The sequence below is a fragment of the Panthera leo genome, chromosome A3 (assembly GCF_018350215.1).
Source record: "Panthera leo isolate Ple1 chromosome A3, P.leo_Ple1_pat1.1, whole genome shotgun sequence".
NCBI lineage: Eukaryota > Metazoa > Chordata > Mammalia > Carnivora > Felidae > Panthera > Panthera leo.
This window is the reverse complement of record NC_056681.1, coordinates 54,491,116-54,505,282: the sequence shown is the minus strand read 5'-3', so window position 1 is coordinate 54,505,282 and position 14,167 is coordinate 54,491,116. Positions and strand designations below refer to the sequence as shown.

Here is a 14,167-nt window from a genome sequence, read left to right as displayed (position 1 = left end):
ACTTAGTCACCCAAGTATGCCACCTTGCTAAGTGGGAATCAACACTTTGGCATATTGAAGGAAGTGGGATGGGTGACAAGGAGTGAGAGTGGGGGATGGGTAGTTATATTTTTTCAACACTCTTTAATTGAAGAGACAGAAAATCAACTCAAAAGTAGACAAGGTTAAAAAAAAAAAAAAAGGAAAATTTCAAAAGGGAATCCATTGGTTCACATCATTAGGAAGTATGGTTGGATCCAGGGCCTCAACTCATATCATTCAAGTTCTGTCTCTCTTTCTGGGGCTCATCCCTGCTCAGCGCTCCATTCTTTGAAGACTGTGACAAATGTGGGCAACTCCAGGTGAGGGGAGCCGGGTCTGAGCTGCATCAGGTCTGAGTCATGGGTCCCCCCAACCATGGCCTGATGGGGTAGGGGTGGCCCTGCTGAAGCCACACGAAGAGGAGTTTTGTTGAATAAGAGGAAGGATAAAGGATACTGAACAGTTTAAAACAACAGAGGACCACCTTATTGCCTTTCACCTGGTCACCCTTCAACACATTGGAAATTTAGTAAATTTGAGGGTTTTTTCCCCTTTATATATCAAATATTTTGATCATAAATTTTGGCACTGGATATTTTCTGAATAGTGGAAGCTAATCTTCCAGCATAGGTACCAAAAAACTAGACACAAGGTAATTACACATATAATAACGCAAAAAGCTATTAGAAGCCAAATATTAAACCTATCCTAACTTTATATGAGAAGTTACTTTAGACATTTTATACTTTAATCAAACCTTGTCAGATCTCCTTAGCATTTAATAATAAAAGTTGTCAGTTTTAGTTGATTCTAATAATAGGCCCTAACCCTAATGGGGGAAATCCCCACAAATTAATGACCTCCAGTCTTATTATAAATGGCATTTTAGGACCATTTATTTAGGACCAAGGAAGCTTTCTAGTTAAATCTGGTTTATGTTACAGTTCTAATTAGTAACAAAAATAAAATCTTTGCCATACATCTCCTAAAACTTGGGTGCACAGTGCCTAAATAGATCAGCTTGAATATATTTCTGAACTATCAAATTTGTTTGACATTTTATCTTAAATCCCCAGAACTCCAGCTGGCAGGTGACAGTTAGAGCATATTTTGAAGTCGTCTGTTATAACATCCCTTTATCTCAAAAGGAGTATTTAAAAGATTTTGACTTTAAAATCACCAACATTAATAATGTATGACATATTCCAGCTTTTATTAGAACTCTGTCCTTAATGTAAGTAATTTTATTCAAGAAACTTAAAATGTGCTTATTATTGTCAATGAAAATGTAACTCAGAATCAGAGATCCGGAGCTTGGGGCGAGAAAATCCTCATAAAAGCTGAAAAGTATAGTTTACTTTGCGATCCAACTCCCCTGTTTGCCACTTAAAATAGTATTTTATTACTCTTACGAGATGCAGATAAAGCCCATTGAACAAATTGTGGCTGGTCTGTAACGCAACAGCTACAGAGGCGGCTCGGTCAAGGAGCTTGTTCATATCTTCGGCTGCAGACCCATCCATCCCAGGCAGCCCTGCGCTCAGGGGTCCGCGCCCTTGCTGTCCAGCCTGACCGCTAACTGGCCCGGAGTCCTGGGTGAGCGTTCACTCTCACCAAGACTTTCGCCCGTCCTGGTATGTGGAGTGCACTGTCTGGCACCCTCCTGCCCGGGGCCACTGGTGGAGCGAGGAGAGCATTGGAGCTGCCGGAGGGCCAGGGAGTGAGTTAGGGGACCAGGGGCGCTGTGGACTCCAGTTATTCTGAGAGCCTGATCTTTAACGTAGAAGTTAAAATCCTGGTCACTCCTGAGCACATGCCATGTGAGACAGCGTCTTTTTCTTTTTGTCTTTTTGTCTTTTTTTTTTTTTTACAACGATTTCCATTCGTTCTTTGTTCTTTCTTAGCGCAAAGGTGTTGCAGTTTATACATTATTGAACAAGCTGTAGAGAAAGTCATTACCTTGTGAAAAAAAATGTTGCTTAACGTCGCCCGGTACGGCATGCCAGCAATTGCAGAGATTTTCTGACGGTCCCATTCTAGATACTCCCATCCGTAATACGATTCACGCAGAGCACAGTGCGGCAAAACCTCCAACCAAAACGCTCAAGCATCAAATAAATTCCGTGCAGTTGGATTTTATGATTAGCTGGAGAACTGGAGGAAAAGCATATCATTAGAGGTCCTGCCAAATCTTGCTGAAACAAACCAGTGCTCCTCCATGCCTCAGAAGTCCAGCGTGGTGGGGTGTGGCCGGGCTGGGAGCAGGGCTCCTCGATCCCCAGGCCACCCCAGGAATTCATGAGAGGCCAAGGGGAGCATGCCTCATGGGAAAGTGTGGTCTTCCAAAATATGGTACAGAGACAGCGTGAGGAGAAGTCTGATTAACATTTGGTTAGTTACTGTTTACTTACATTAGGTAAGGATTGCCAGAGACTGCCAGTCCTGTTGGGAAAATCAATAAAATTGTAAGAGGGGAAAAAAGATCACGTTATCTTTGTTGGAAAATCAAAACCACACATTGGAGTTCCAGGTGTTTTTGCTACAACAGAAAGAAGTAGGTGGTATGACTATAATGAAAGAAGAAATGAAGCAGAAGAGGGGCCAGGGGGTGGCTCAGTCAGTTAAGCATCCGACTTCGACTCAGGTTGTGATCTCGCGGTTTGTGAGTTCGAGCCCCGCGTCGTGCTCTGTGCTGACAGCGCAAAGCCTGGAGCCTTCTTCGTATTCTGTGTCTCCTCCTCTCTTTGCCCCTCCCATGCTCATGCTCTGTCTTTCTCTGTCTCTCAATAATAAATAAACGTTAAAAAAAAATTAAAAAAAAAAAGAAATGAAGCAGAAGATATGTGGAAAAAATAGCCACAAGAAGAGTAGTGGAGTTGAGGAATGCCCACCCTGTCTCCTTCCCTAAAAGGTAGCAGACTTGCCTTTGAATTAGAAACATCGCATGGAGCCTGGACACCATGGGGTGGCCCAGGGCTTGGGGCTGGCAGGCACGGCAGCAGAGTCATCCTTTGTGAGACGTCCATGAACCACTGTGCCTGTTCTGCATTCAGAAATTTCCCTTTGCGCCTTTGAGATCACACGGCAGTGGTCACATGGCCTCATGGCTACTCATGATACATTTCTTATCCCAAATCTTCATTCCCTAAACCTCAGCCCCACTTCAGCCTGGAGACGCGGGCCATTTCCATTCCCTAGAATCAGAGGAAAGGTCCATCACTTCTTTGGAGGGTTGGTATTGAAAGCGAGGATGGATTTTTGATGACCCCCCCCCCCCCCCCCGCCATAGTCCTGCTGCATTTCCCATAGAAATCACGTGAAGATCATGATGCATTTGCCACAGGAATCCTGCTACGCATCAGCCTCTTAACAGAACTGTGCCTCTTGACTATTATGGATTAAACAGGCTTTTACTGGTGCGTGAGTCAGTGCCACTCCACTGGCTGTATGTGTTGGGTCAGTTCCCCGATCCCTTTCCGCCTCAGTTTCCCCACCTGCAGAAACGGGGGGATGCTCACCTTGTCACAGGACTGTTGTGAGCATTCCAATAAGGTAGATGTCAGTAGGGTCAGGTTCCTCCCTATTCCCAGACACCTGTCTCTTGAATTTCACTGCATCAGCAGCTACCTATGACATTGCTCCTGTGGAATAATGTTTCCCGGGTGCCAAAAGCTTGACAGGCAAGCTTTCTATTTTGGTGGCCATCTGGCACTGGTAAGGTTGTTGCCAAAAGTGTTCAAAGAGGACTTTGGCCCTCTCCTGGTAAAACACCTTTCTGGGGAAAAAAGACATTCAAAGCCCCAACTCAGTGAGAGTACCAATTGTTATTCATAGAGCACTTCCTGTGCTTTATATTACAATCCGAATTCCGGTACCTGTTAGGGGCTAAATTATGTCCTTCAATTCATATGTTGAAGTCTTAACCCCCAGTAAATCCTTGTGTGACTGGATTTGGTACAGGGTCTTTTGAGAGGCAGTTGAATTAAAATGAGGTCTTTAGGGTGGGCCCTAATCCAGTGTGACTGGTGTCCTTGTAAGAAGAGGGAATTAGGACACAGGCATACAACAAAGGGAAGCCCACAGTAAGAAGGCAGCCATCTGCAAGGTAAGGAGGGAGGGAGGCCTCAGAAGGAACCAACCCTGCGGACACCTTGATCTTTTCACTTCTAGCCCCACACCTATGAGAATATGAATTTCTGTTGTTTAAGCACTGCCCCCCCCCCCCCCAGTCTGTGGTACTTTGTTATGGCAGCCGGAGTACAAGGATACAGTGCCATTGTTGTCCACGTTATATGGGTAAGAGAAGAAAGACACAGATTAAGTAACTTGCCCAAGAGCTCTAGCTAGTAAGTGGCATAGTCAGGATTTTCCTCTCGGCTGTGCTGTCAGTCACTGTGCTGCCGTCCATCCCCCGCCCACCCCACCCCCCTTTCCAGAGTTGCCTCAAAGACTATTTGGGTCACAGTAGAGCAAAGCAGATTAGTTTTCCATGGTGTGGTTGCTATGTGGGATATTCCGGTCTTGATAGAAAAACGTAAGCTCCATACGGGCAGGAAGCATGCCTGTCTTGTTTTTCTTGGTCTCCCCAAAGTCTGGGAAGGTGCCTGGTAAAAACTTGATGGCTAAAGTGATTATTTTGTGCTTGAAAAGAGTCCGCAAAGTGCTGTATTCGTAAGTCGGTTGTAAAGTGTCTCCGACAGTGAGGTCTAAATGAGGTCTAAATGAGGTCTAAAGTCTTACGTTGTCTTTTCTGCTGACTTTGACACCTTTCTGTGCCAATGAATGTTCTAAACCCTGCTCTTCTGTACGTATTTTCTTAAGTAGTTGTCATTACTCACAAACTTGAAAAGGTGTCTTAGAAAGTTACTTGTAAATGTTATTTCTTGAAGTGTTCATTACCAATAAAAACTGTCCTCTGCCTGGTCATGGCTGCCTCAGCATGCTGACTCCTTGATGAGGCGATGAGGCTTAGAATACCCTGGTGCCCGGGCCTTCGAGACAGAAGTGTACTTCCGTGAACTGTCTGCTTTCTGGATTCTGAAGCTAGTGAATCACCCCAGTGCACTCTCACGCGTAGCTAACCTAACCTAGGTTTGAAATCATACAGAAGGACTCATTTGATTATTTAGAGGTTCATGTGTTCATGTAAAGCAAGTTAACTTGTAAGTAGAAATCCAAAATTTTAACTTAGTCTGATATCCTGGTTTACTCTCATGTCTCCTACACACTGAAAATGCTGTGGTATAAAAAACAAACAACAACAACAACAACAAACCGCCAAAGCCATTTGTTTCAACAATCTGTGTGTTCACTTGAAATGCCTGTAAGTGACCACTTCACATCGCTGTGCTGTCACCCCACCTGTGATGTCCGAGTGCCTTTCCGCTCAGGGCCCAGCTGGTGGTGCGGAGCCCGGCACATGCACGTGTCCCAGGGCAGTGGAGTCTTAGCCCAGGGGTGGGTCGGCCATAGAAAGCAGTGCACAACTCTCCACAGCAGAGGAGGATCACAAGCCAGTGTTGTGTTCCTCTTGAACTTCTGTCCACTCAGCAGGGGAATAGAAGCAAAGGATCATTCTGTCTTTACTCCAGTTGAAGGCATAAAATGAGAGAGAGGTACAAGTTACCCATAAAAGTGCTTTGGTGTCATTTTGAGGGGGAAAAAAAATCTGCAAGTGGCCACAGCTTCCGTACCATGAAAATCTCCACACTAAGTTAGGTGCTTGTGCAGGGCTGGTGGGCAGGCAGCCATCCATTAGGAAAAGCTGGGGGACATGGCCCTGACCAACCAGTCTAGTGGCACACGGTGGCTCTGGGCGCTGATGTGCCCTCCTCCCCTAGGCTCACTTCTCAAGAAGGCTCCAGAGCTTTGTGCATGTTAACCAGGCTGAAACATTGTTCCCTTAGGGCTTTTCACACAGTTTTCCCCATGCACAGGAAGAAAGAAGGTTCACGTTACAACTCAGCACTTAACTCCCTTATGTAACTGAAACAATGATACTGTGCTTGAGGCAGATTTTTCTTTCTTCTTCCCTTAAAGAAACCAAACAACTCAACACACACACACACAAGCTGGTCACAACCCATTAAATGATTGTTTTGATCCACTAGTGGGTTTTGAATCAACCTGAAAAATTCTGCCTTACACTTAACAGGTCAACTGATGGGTTTCTAATTGGCTCATCACAACATGTGGGAAATGAGTCTCTCGTTTGGAAAGGACAGAATTGCAGGAAGAGAAGAACAAAAGGAGGGCATTGGTTTCTGCCATCAGGGTGCTGCCAGGCAGTTCTGTGGCTGGTTGAGGGGGTGGGGGGAGGGCAGGTCCTGAGTGTCCCGTGAGTGGAAGAGGCCGTAGGCTGGCCACAGGGGGAGCCAGGTGGGAGCCAGGCAGGTAGCTCTGCTTCTTGCCTAGTTCATTAGTCCAACTTCCCGTCCACTACAAGGCCAAAGACATCTTGTCTATGCCTTATTTTTCTCTCTGAGGAGCATAGGAATTATCTAAAAATATCACCTTTCGGAAGGAAACTAGCTTTCTGCTGTTTTGATCTCTTTTGCGCCGCTAGTACTCTTAGAAGTGAATGAGAGAGCAGGTGTAGGAATTCCCAGTTTTTACAAAGGCGCCCAAGGCCAACTGCCCAAGGCCACTGTCCTGCACCTTTTCCAGTGGTGGCTGTAGGGTGTGCTTGCAGTGGCTTTGTCCCCATGTGTTGTAGGGACGGGGAAGGCGTGTCCGAGCACCAGTGATGCCCTGAGCGTGCTGGCTGGCACCGTGCTCCGTGCCCACTGAGCCCTTGCTGTGTCTCCACAGGCCTCGGCAAGACCAAGAGGAAGACCAGCGCGCGAGACGCATCCCCGACCCCCAGCACAGACGCCGAGTACCCAGCCAACGGGGGCGGCGCCGACCGCATCTACGACCTCAACATCCCCGCCTTCGTCAAGTTCGCCTACGTGGCCGAGAGGGAGGACGAGCTGTCCCTGGTAAAGGGGTCGCGCGTCACTGTCATGGAGAAGTGCAGCGACGGTTGGTGGCGTGGCAGCTACAACGGGCAGATAGGCTGGTTTCCCTCCAACTACGTCCTGGAGGAGGTGGACGAAGCGGCCGCAGAGTCCCCCAGTTTCCTGAGCCTGCGGAAGGGTGCCTCCATGAGCAATGGCCAGGGCGCCCGGGTCCTGCACGTGGTGCAGACGCTGTACCCCTTCAGCTCCGTCACCGAGGAGGAGCTCAACTTCGAGAAGGGGGAGACCATGGAGGTGATCGAGAAGCCCGAGAACGACCCCGAGTGGTGGAAGTGCAAAAACGCCCGGGGGCAGGTCGGCCTGGTCCCCAAAAACTACGTGGTGGTCCTAAGCGACGGGCCCGCCCTGCACCCCTCGCACGCGCCGCAGATAAGCTACGCGGGCCCTGCGTGCAGCGGGCGCTTCGCGGGCCGAGAGTGGTACTACGGGAACGTGACGCGGCACCAGGCCGAGTGTGCCCTCAACGAGCGGGGCGTCGAGGGTGACTTCCTCATTAGGGACAGCGAGTCTTCGGTAAGTGCCCCGGGGTGGCCGAGGTCTGCCCCGTGCAGGGAGGCGCCGGGACAAAACTGCGCGCCTGCGCGGCTGCGTATGTATATTGCGTAACGCGGCTGGTCTGCTCGATTCCCTTTCCACACTGCGTGAGCTCGCTGAAAATAGCGAAAGAATGTTTGGGGCTCTTGTTAACATAGAGCCCCAAATATTTGAGGCTCCGGTCAAGCTAGCCGAATGCGCTGTGCCTGTACACCTGCGTACGGTTGCTGCTCTGTAATTGACTTAAATCTGTTGAGGGTGTAAGTAACTCAGCTGGGGGCTGTTGCCGTCATTCTCCTGCAGGTGCAGTTTCACGGATGGGATGGTAAGTAAAATGGTTTTCAGCTCACGAAGGTGGCTCTACTGAGATCACCCCTTTTCTGTTCTGCAGACTCAGACATCATTTTCTTTCCAGGTTTCCCATTGTGTTAATGACATCCTGCCCTCCTCCCAGGCCCTGGTGGTTGACTTGGTTTTCTTTCTGGGTCCTGGGCATGTCGGTTCTCAGCAGGAGGGGCCCCTGATTTCTGACACAGCCTTTGTTGGTTGGTTGGTTTTTCTTTTTAAACCATACAGTCCTACGGTCATCTCTGCTGCAGGCGGCACCATGGAGTTCATCTCTGAAAAGCTTTTAAAGCACTTGTGAACAGAATTGAAAAGCAAAAGACAGTGCTTGAGAGAGAGGAGTTTGTGTTTGTGCACTGAATCAGAGGTATGGGGCCACTTGACTTGTAGCAGATCCCTTTCCAGCAGCAGACAGATTTGGGGTTTGTGTTTCAGGTATGTGGCTGAGCCTGTCTGGAAGAACTGGGCCAGTGTCACGTAGGATAACCTTTTCATGTGTACATTGTGGAAATACTCAACCGGTGTTGTAGATCTATTTGAAGATATGCCTTGATAAGGTATGATAAGACGCCCCCAAAACAAGACTTCTTCTGTAGGTAGAATCCATTGTGGTTACATTGTATCGGTCCTGGCAGGTTTCAGTTTAATTTTTTAAATGCAAACTATAAGACTAGTAAGTATGTCATCTGTGTGTAATTTTGTGTCCTCTGGGAAGGTTGGTAGCACAATGAGTAAGTGCATACTCAAGACTCTTGTAGAGTGATCTTGGAGGAAATCAAGGCCACAGAAGTGTTTTTCCTCTTTTGAGAGACAGACAGCTGTGATCTGTTTTTCGAGGCAGGAGGAACACCATGGTGGTAGAAACCAGACCCCTTATGGGGTCAGCAGGTCGCAAAGTTGGCAGTCGCCTTTGATGTGCTGCGGCAGGCACACCGGGCCTGGATATTAACTACATCTGAAAACTGAACTCTGAGATTTTCTTATCCACCCACCTGAGTTTATCATTTCTGGCAAGACATCAGATTGAATTGTTCTCACAAGATGTAAACTCTGTGCATAGCTTCCTTTTAGATCATGCTTGAGGCTTAGGAGAGCTAAGTATGCCACACTTTTAACTCTTTTGAGCAAAACTTAGAGGAAGCACTGGAAAACCAATTATGGAATAAGGTGATTGGTCCAGAGTACTTAAAGGATGAGTATAATCCAGAGTCAGAAAATATAATCTTGATTTAGAAATTTTGAGTTTAAGGGGCACCTGGCTGGCTCAGTCAGCGGAGCACATGACCCTTGATCTTGGGGTTGTGAATTCGAGCCCTGCGTTGGGCGTAGAGATTACTTAAAAAAAATAAAAAAATAAAAAAAAAGTTTTGAGTTTGAAGATACTTCCTAGAACACAGAGGGGCCAGAGCAACCCCCAATGTGGAGATGTTAGCCCTCTTCATTGTTCTTCCTGTCCTAGGGCTTGGGGCCAGGGTAGATGAGAAGAGTGCCCTCCAGGTTGCTGGCCTTGGGATGGACCCACTACTTTTCTGTAAGAAAAACACACTCAGGTGGTGTCACTATCTGAACTCAGAGACCAACTCCTTTTCAGTAGGGAGGGAGAGATACAGGCATACCTCATTTCCTTGTGCTTCTCTTTGTCATGTTTCACAGATAAATTTGTTTTTCATAAATTGAAGGTTTATGGCAACCCTGTGACAGGCAAGTTTAATTGGCACCATTTTCTACCAGCATTTGCTCACTTTGTGGATCTGTTATGGTAATCTGCACTCAGTGATTATGATTCCTCAAAAGCTCAGGTGATGGTTAGCAATTTTTAGCAATAAAGTATTTTTTAATTAAGGCATGCACGTTAGTTTTTTTAACGTAATGCTACTGCACGCTTAATGGACTAGAGTGTAGTGTGAACATAACATTTCTATGCACCTGAAAGCCAGAGAATTCATTCGATTTGCTTTATTGTGATACTCACTTTACTGAGGCGGTCTGGAACCGAACCCGAACCTGCAGTATCTCTGAGGTGTGCCTGTATTTATGTTATTTGGGTTCCATCTCAGCACTTGAATAAGCTCCAGTGTCTTGTTTGTCTCAGATTATTAGAGAATATGCTGACTTTCTAAATAATGGAAACATTGTTTACGTTGTATTTTAACCATTTTTATGGGAGCCTTTTTAGGTTTTCTGCATTCTGTCTTAACTTAGAAAACCGAACTATGACATAGTAATGGCATGACGTCAGGGGGATGGAGAGGGAAAGGGACCTGCGTCAGCCCTGCACCCTCACTAGCACTGGCTCCAGCTCGAGAGTGCCATGTGACCTGACGGTGTCCAGGGACGCCTGTCCCAGTGGCTTGTGCCATGACACGTGGCATTTTCTGATGTTGGGATGCCTGCTTTGTGCCAAAGGGAGGCTGCAAGGGGCTCCAAGGGACGTTGCTGCATTTCTCCTAACAGCAGACCTAGGTCTGCTTTTCTCACTCATATCCAGGTCACCAGAGGCTGTTGAGGAACTTTCTGGATGGACAGATGGACAGATCCATTCCTTATTAATCTTCTGCTGTCCGTTGACTACCTCTGCCTCTTGCCAGGGTTTCTCACGTCCTTTCCTCTCCTTCTTTGTGTCTTTTTTTCATATTAATTTTGGCATTTCTAAGACGACAGCCTGGCTTTGAAAGCAACCACCAGACCAGTGTGAGCCCTTAATCTAGCAGCCATAACCTGACATCACATCGTATCATGCCAGAGTCAGAAAGGTTTCTGATGCGTTGGGCATACCTGCTGGACTTGGAGACATCTTCTTTTCATTTCCTTTTCTCTCTGGCAGTTTTTGGGCTGGGGACTTTCCTCTGACTGAGGTTACCACAGGACATCTGACTTCTAAATAAGCACAATAGCATTTTTTAGAGTGCATCTTCAAGGTATGTATCATGTTTTAAGATCTCCTGAGTGATTCCAATATAAATAAGCTAGGCTCTTGCTTGACGGTATCTTGCATTTAAAAATATTCAATGTTTCTCTATTTTGAAAAATACAAAATATACCCAAGTGTGAGCCCTAGGACACGTGTGCTTTTGGGGAAGGAGAAGTACATATTTTGGAAAAACAAACACAAACATGGCCACATCCTGTGATATCCAGGGTCCGTGAAGTCCTGGGTGTTTTCTGTCAGCCATGTTTTATCGAGGAAGGAATGAACAAACCAAATTATCCTGTTCGGGCTCTCTTTCCTGTCCTGAATCTTAATACTCATTCTTTGTGTTCTCTACCATCTTTTCTCCCTTCCTCCCCACTTTCCTTTCTCATCTGTAACTGTCATTTATCCCCAGCAGCTCAAGGTGAAACAGCCTCGTTTCTTAGTCTCTATATTCCATTATCCTTCCTGCACCTGCTAATCCCTAGCTCATTAACTCTAGAAAATTCAAAGTTCCTACCTGCTCATCATACATCCTTCTGTATTTTTCCATCCTTCTTCTGTGGATGCAGTTGGAAAGTGGTACTTACAGTTAAGAATAACCAGCGGTTAGGCTTCTGGATGAACTGTTAGTTGTCAATAGGTTAGTTTTCCGTTTGCTCTCATTCAGAAGGAGACAGCTTATAGCGAGGATGCCGTCACCCAAGGTGCCTAGCTGGATGGTGTCAGCCTGTAGTTTACAGAGCCGTTTTCCTCTGTAAGACTTTAAAAATCCCAGAGAGATCACCTTTCTTCCTCACATGTATTATGTTCCACAGTAGGATTTGGGGACTGATTTTTGGTCATACAGTACATTTGCTTCTGATAGAGAAAAGCTACCTTGCTGAAGATAACTGAACGTACATATTGTCCACATGGATAGTCATGTGTTTCAGTCCTTGCTGTTTTTTAAAAATCCATTAAGAGTGGGATGCCTGGGTGGCTCAGTCAGTTGAGCATCTGACTCTTGATTTCTGCTCAGTTCCAGATCTCCTGGTTCATGAGATACATCCCTGCATTGGACTCTGCTAAGCATGGAGCCTGCTTAAGATCCTCTCTTTCTTTCACTCTCTTTCTGCCCCTTGTTTGTGCTTGCTCTCTGTCTCCCACCAAAAGCAAACAAACAAAAAAACACCGTAATTTTTTTTTTTTTTTTTTTTTTTTTTTTTTTTTTTACCAGAACTCTGTTTGGGGATGATATCATCACTTTGTCTCTCTAGATCGGTGATATTCAAACTGTACCGTGTGCTAGCATCTCCTTGAGGGCCTGGTAAAACAGACTGCTGGGTCCCACCCATAAAGTTCCCGACATGGGAGGTCTGGAGCCCGAGAATTTGCATTATTAGCACATTCCTTGGTGATGTTGATGCTGCTGGTCCAGAGACCACACTTTGAAAACTGGTAGGCAACTTTAATGGTTTTATACGTATTTACAGCAATTGCTTAAACTCCATTTCTGCTTAATAGTACATTTCCAAGAATTATAAACATGCTTAAAGATGAACATTTTCATTCTTGTCGGAAAGATTCTTTTAGGTAGAACTGTTGACTCCTGTTGAGTGGAATTCACCTCCTCAAGTGCTTTTCTGTTTATTTATTTTTTTTTTCGCTGTTGGGAACTTGGTGACAAAGTGGCTGCATTTGCTCTGTGTTCCTGACGGAGAATGGGAAAGAGTTCAGTCCTCAGAGTAGAGTGAAGGCGCTTTCGTAGCAGTTCGGGGGATGGGGAGCTATGGAGTCAGTTCCTTCCAGCAGTGACTTACTTGCTCATGAGCTTTCTAAATCCACGGTCTGGCGCCCTGATTCCTAGATGGTTTCTCATAAATGGGTTGATGTTAAGAAAGAGTATAGGTTTTACTGTGATCCATGCATACCTACATCTTTCCAATTGCAAAACTTACAAGCTGCTTTTTGATTGTCAGGCTTTTTGCCCCGTACCTAATGGACACTTTAAGCCTAGATTTTTAGAATATTTCTCACTTTAACTATATCTGATTCTTCAACCCGGAAGGACCTGAACCATCATTTGGTATGGGCACTTCTCTCAGAGTTCGCTGCTCCTCACCTGTTTCATTCATCCGACTCTTAGATGGCTCAGAGCCTTGGCAGTCCTGGATAGCACTTCAATATTTACCTTAAAACAAACAAATCCACGCTATTAACTGGCATATGTGAAAAAAGACAAGAGTCTTATTTGAAGCTATTTCTTAAAAGGTAATCAATCACAAATCTGCTCAAGGTGTCACTTGTAATTTTTTGCAGAACCAGACAAGGCTTCTCTGCTGTGCCCTTGGCCTTAGTTAAAGGCGTGGCGTCCCATTCTCTCTCCCTGGAAGGGCGGGGGGGGGGGGGGGGGGAGCTGGTCGAGTTAAGTGAGCACTCTGCCGGGGAGCTCCCGTGTCATCGCAGAGTGCTGATAAAATTGCATGTAACCAACGGACAAAATTACTAGCCTTTCAGTAATATAGAAGGCACCTGAGAATCTTAGAATTTCAGCCCCAAAGCCATTATTTATGATGAAGGGCTTTAAATGGAGTTTCATTTCTGCTGTGTTACAAAAGAAAGTAAACGTTACTCAATCCATTGATTTGTTTTTGGAGGGATATAAATGTCAAAAGCAGAACAGAGAGTAGTCTGTGGCCCAGACTCACCTGACTTGTGACATGTAAATGAAGCAGGTGCAGGTCAGCTGAGCAGGCCCCCTCAGGTCATTGGGAAGCTGCAGGTGGCCACTTTTCTCTTTGTGTTGCTGATAATTGCTGAGTGGCTTCTCTCTTGTCTGTACCTTCCTCTCTGTGTCCTAATGTGTCATCACTCTTTTCCTCCTTACACCTGAGTTCCTGGGTTCTTGGACTGGGCTGTCTCTTCCTCCAGACCTTCATACAGATCTAGAAAACTCTAGAACACAGCTCCCTTCCCCTGCACCCCCATCAATGTAATGTCCACACGTCTTTCAAGTCTCATTCTGGCCACCTTTGCTCTTGGGAAGCCTCTCCTGACCTGCAGGCCTGGGCCACATGCTCCCACATGTTCCCTGGGACACAGGGCAGTCTTAATGCTAGGGTGTCCTTGCCCCCGGACATGACAATGTTGCCCCCTTCAAAGGCCAAGTCAGCACAGAGAATGCATGTTGTGTCATGTTGTTGGCCATTGAATCCTACTACTTTGGTGGGACTCCCAAGAAATATTCTTTGCATTAACTGATGAATTAATTATCCAGAATGTGCATAATAAATTCAATATGGGAATCAGCAGCCAACCAGTACAGAGTGCTAAGGATTCCTGAGTTGTGTCTCTG

General features: G+C 46.1%; 1 protein-coding gene across 3 annotated transcripts in view; it reads left to right on the top strand.

Moving 5' to 3' along the window:
* The window catches only part of NCK2 (NCK adaptor protein 2), a 153,594-nt gene that overhangs the window by 124,345 nt on the left and 15,082 nt on the right, over positions 1-14,167 (top strand). For all 3 annotated transcript variants that reach the window (XM_042931858.1, XM_042931857.1, XM_042931859.1), the window contains one exon: positions 6,832-7,553. In XM_042931858.1, the coding sequence (XP_042787792.1) occupies positions 6,832-7,553 (722 nt within the window). The remainder of the gene's footprint in view (positions 1-6,831; positions 7,554-14,167) is intronic.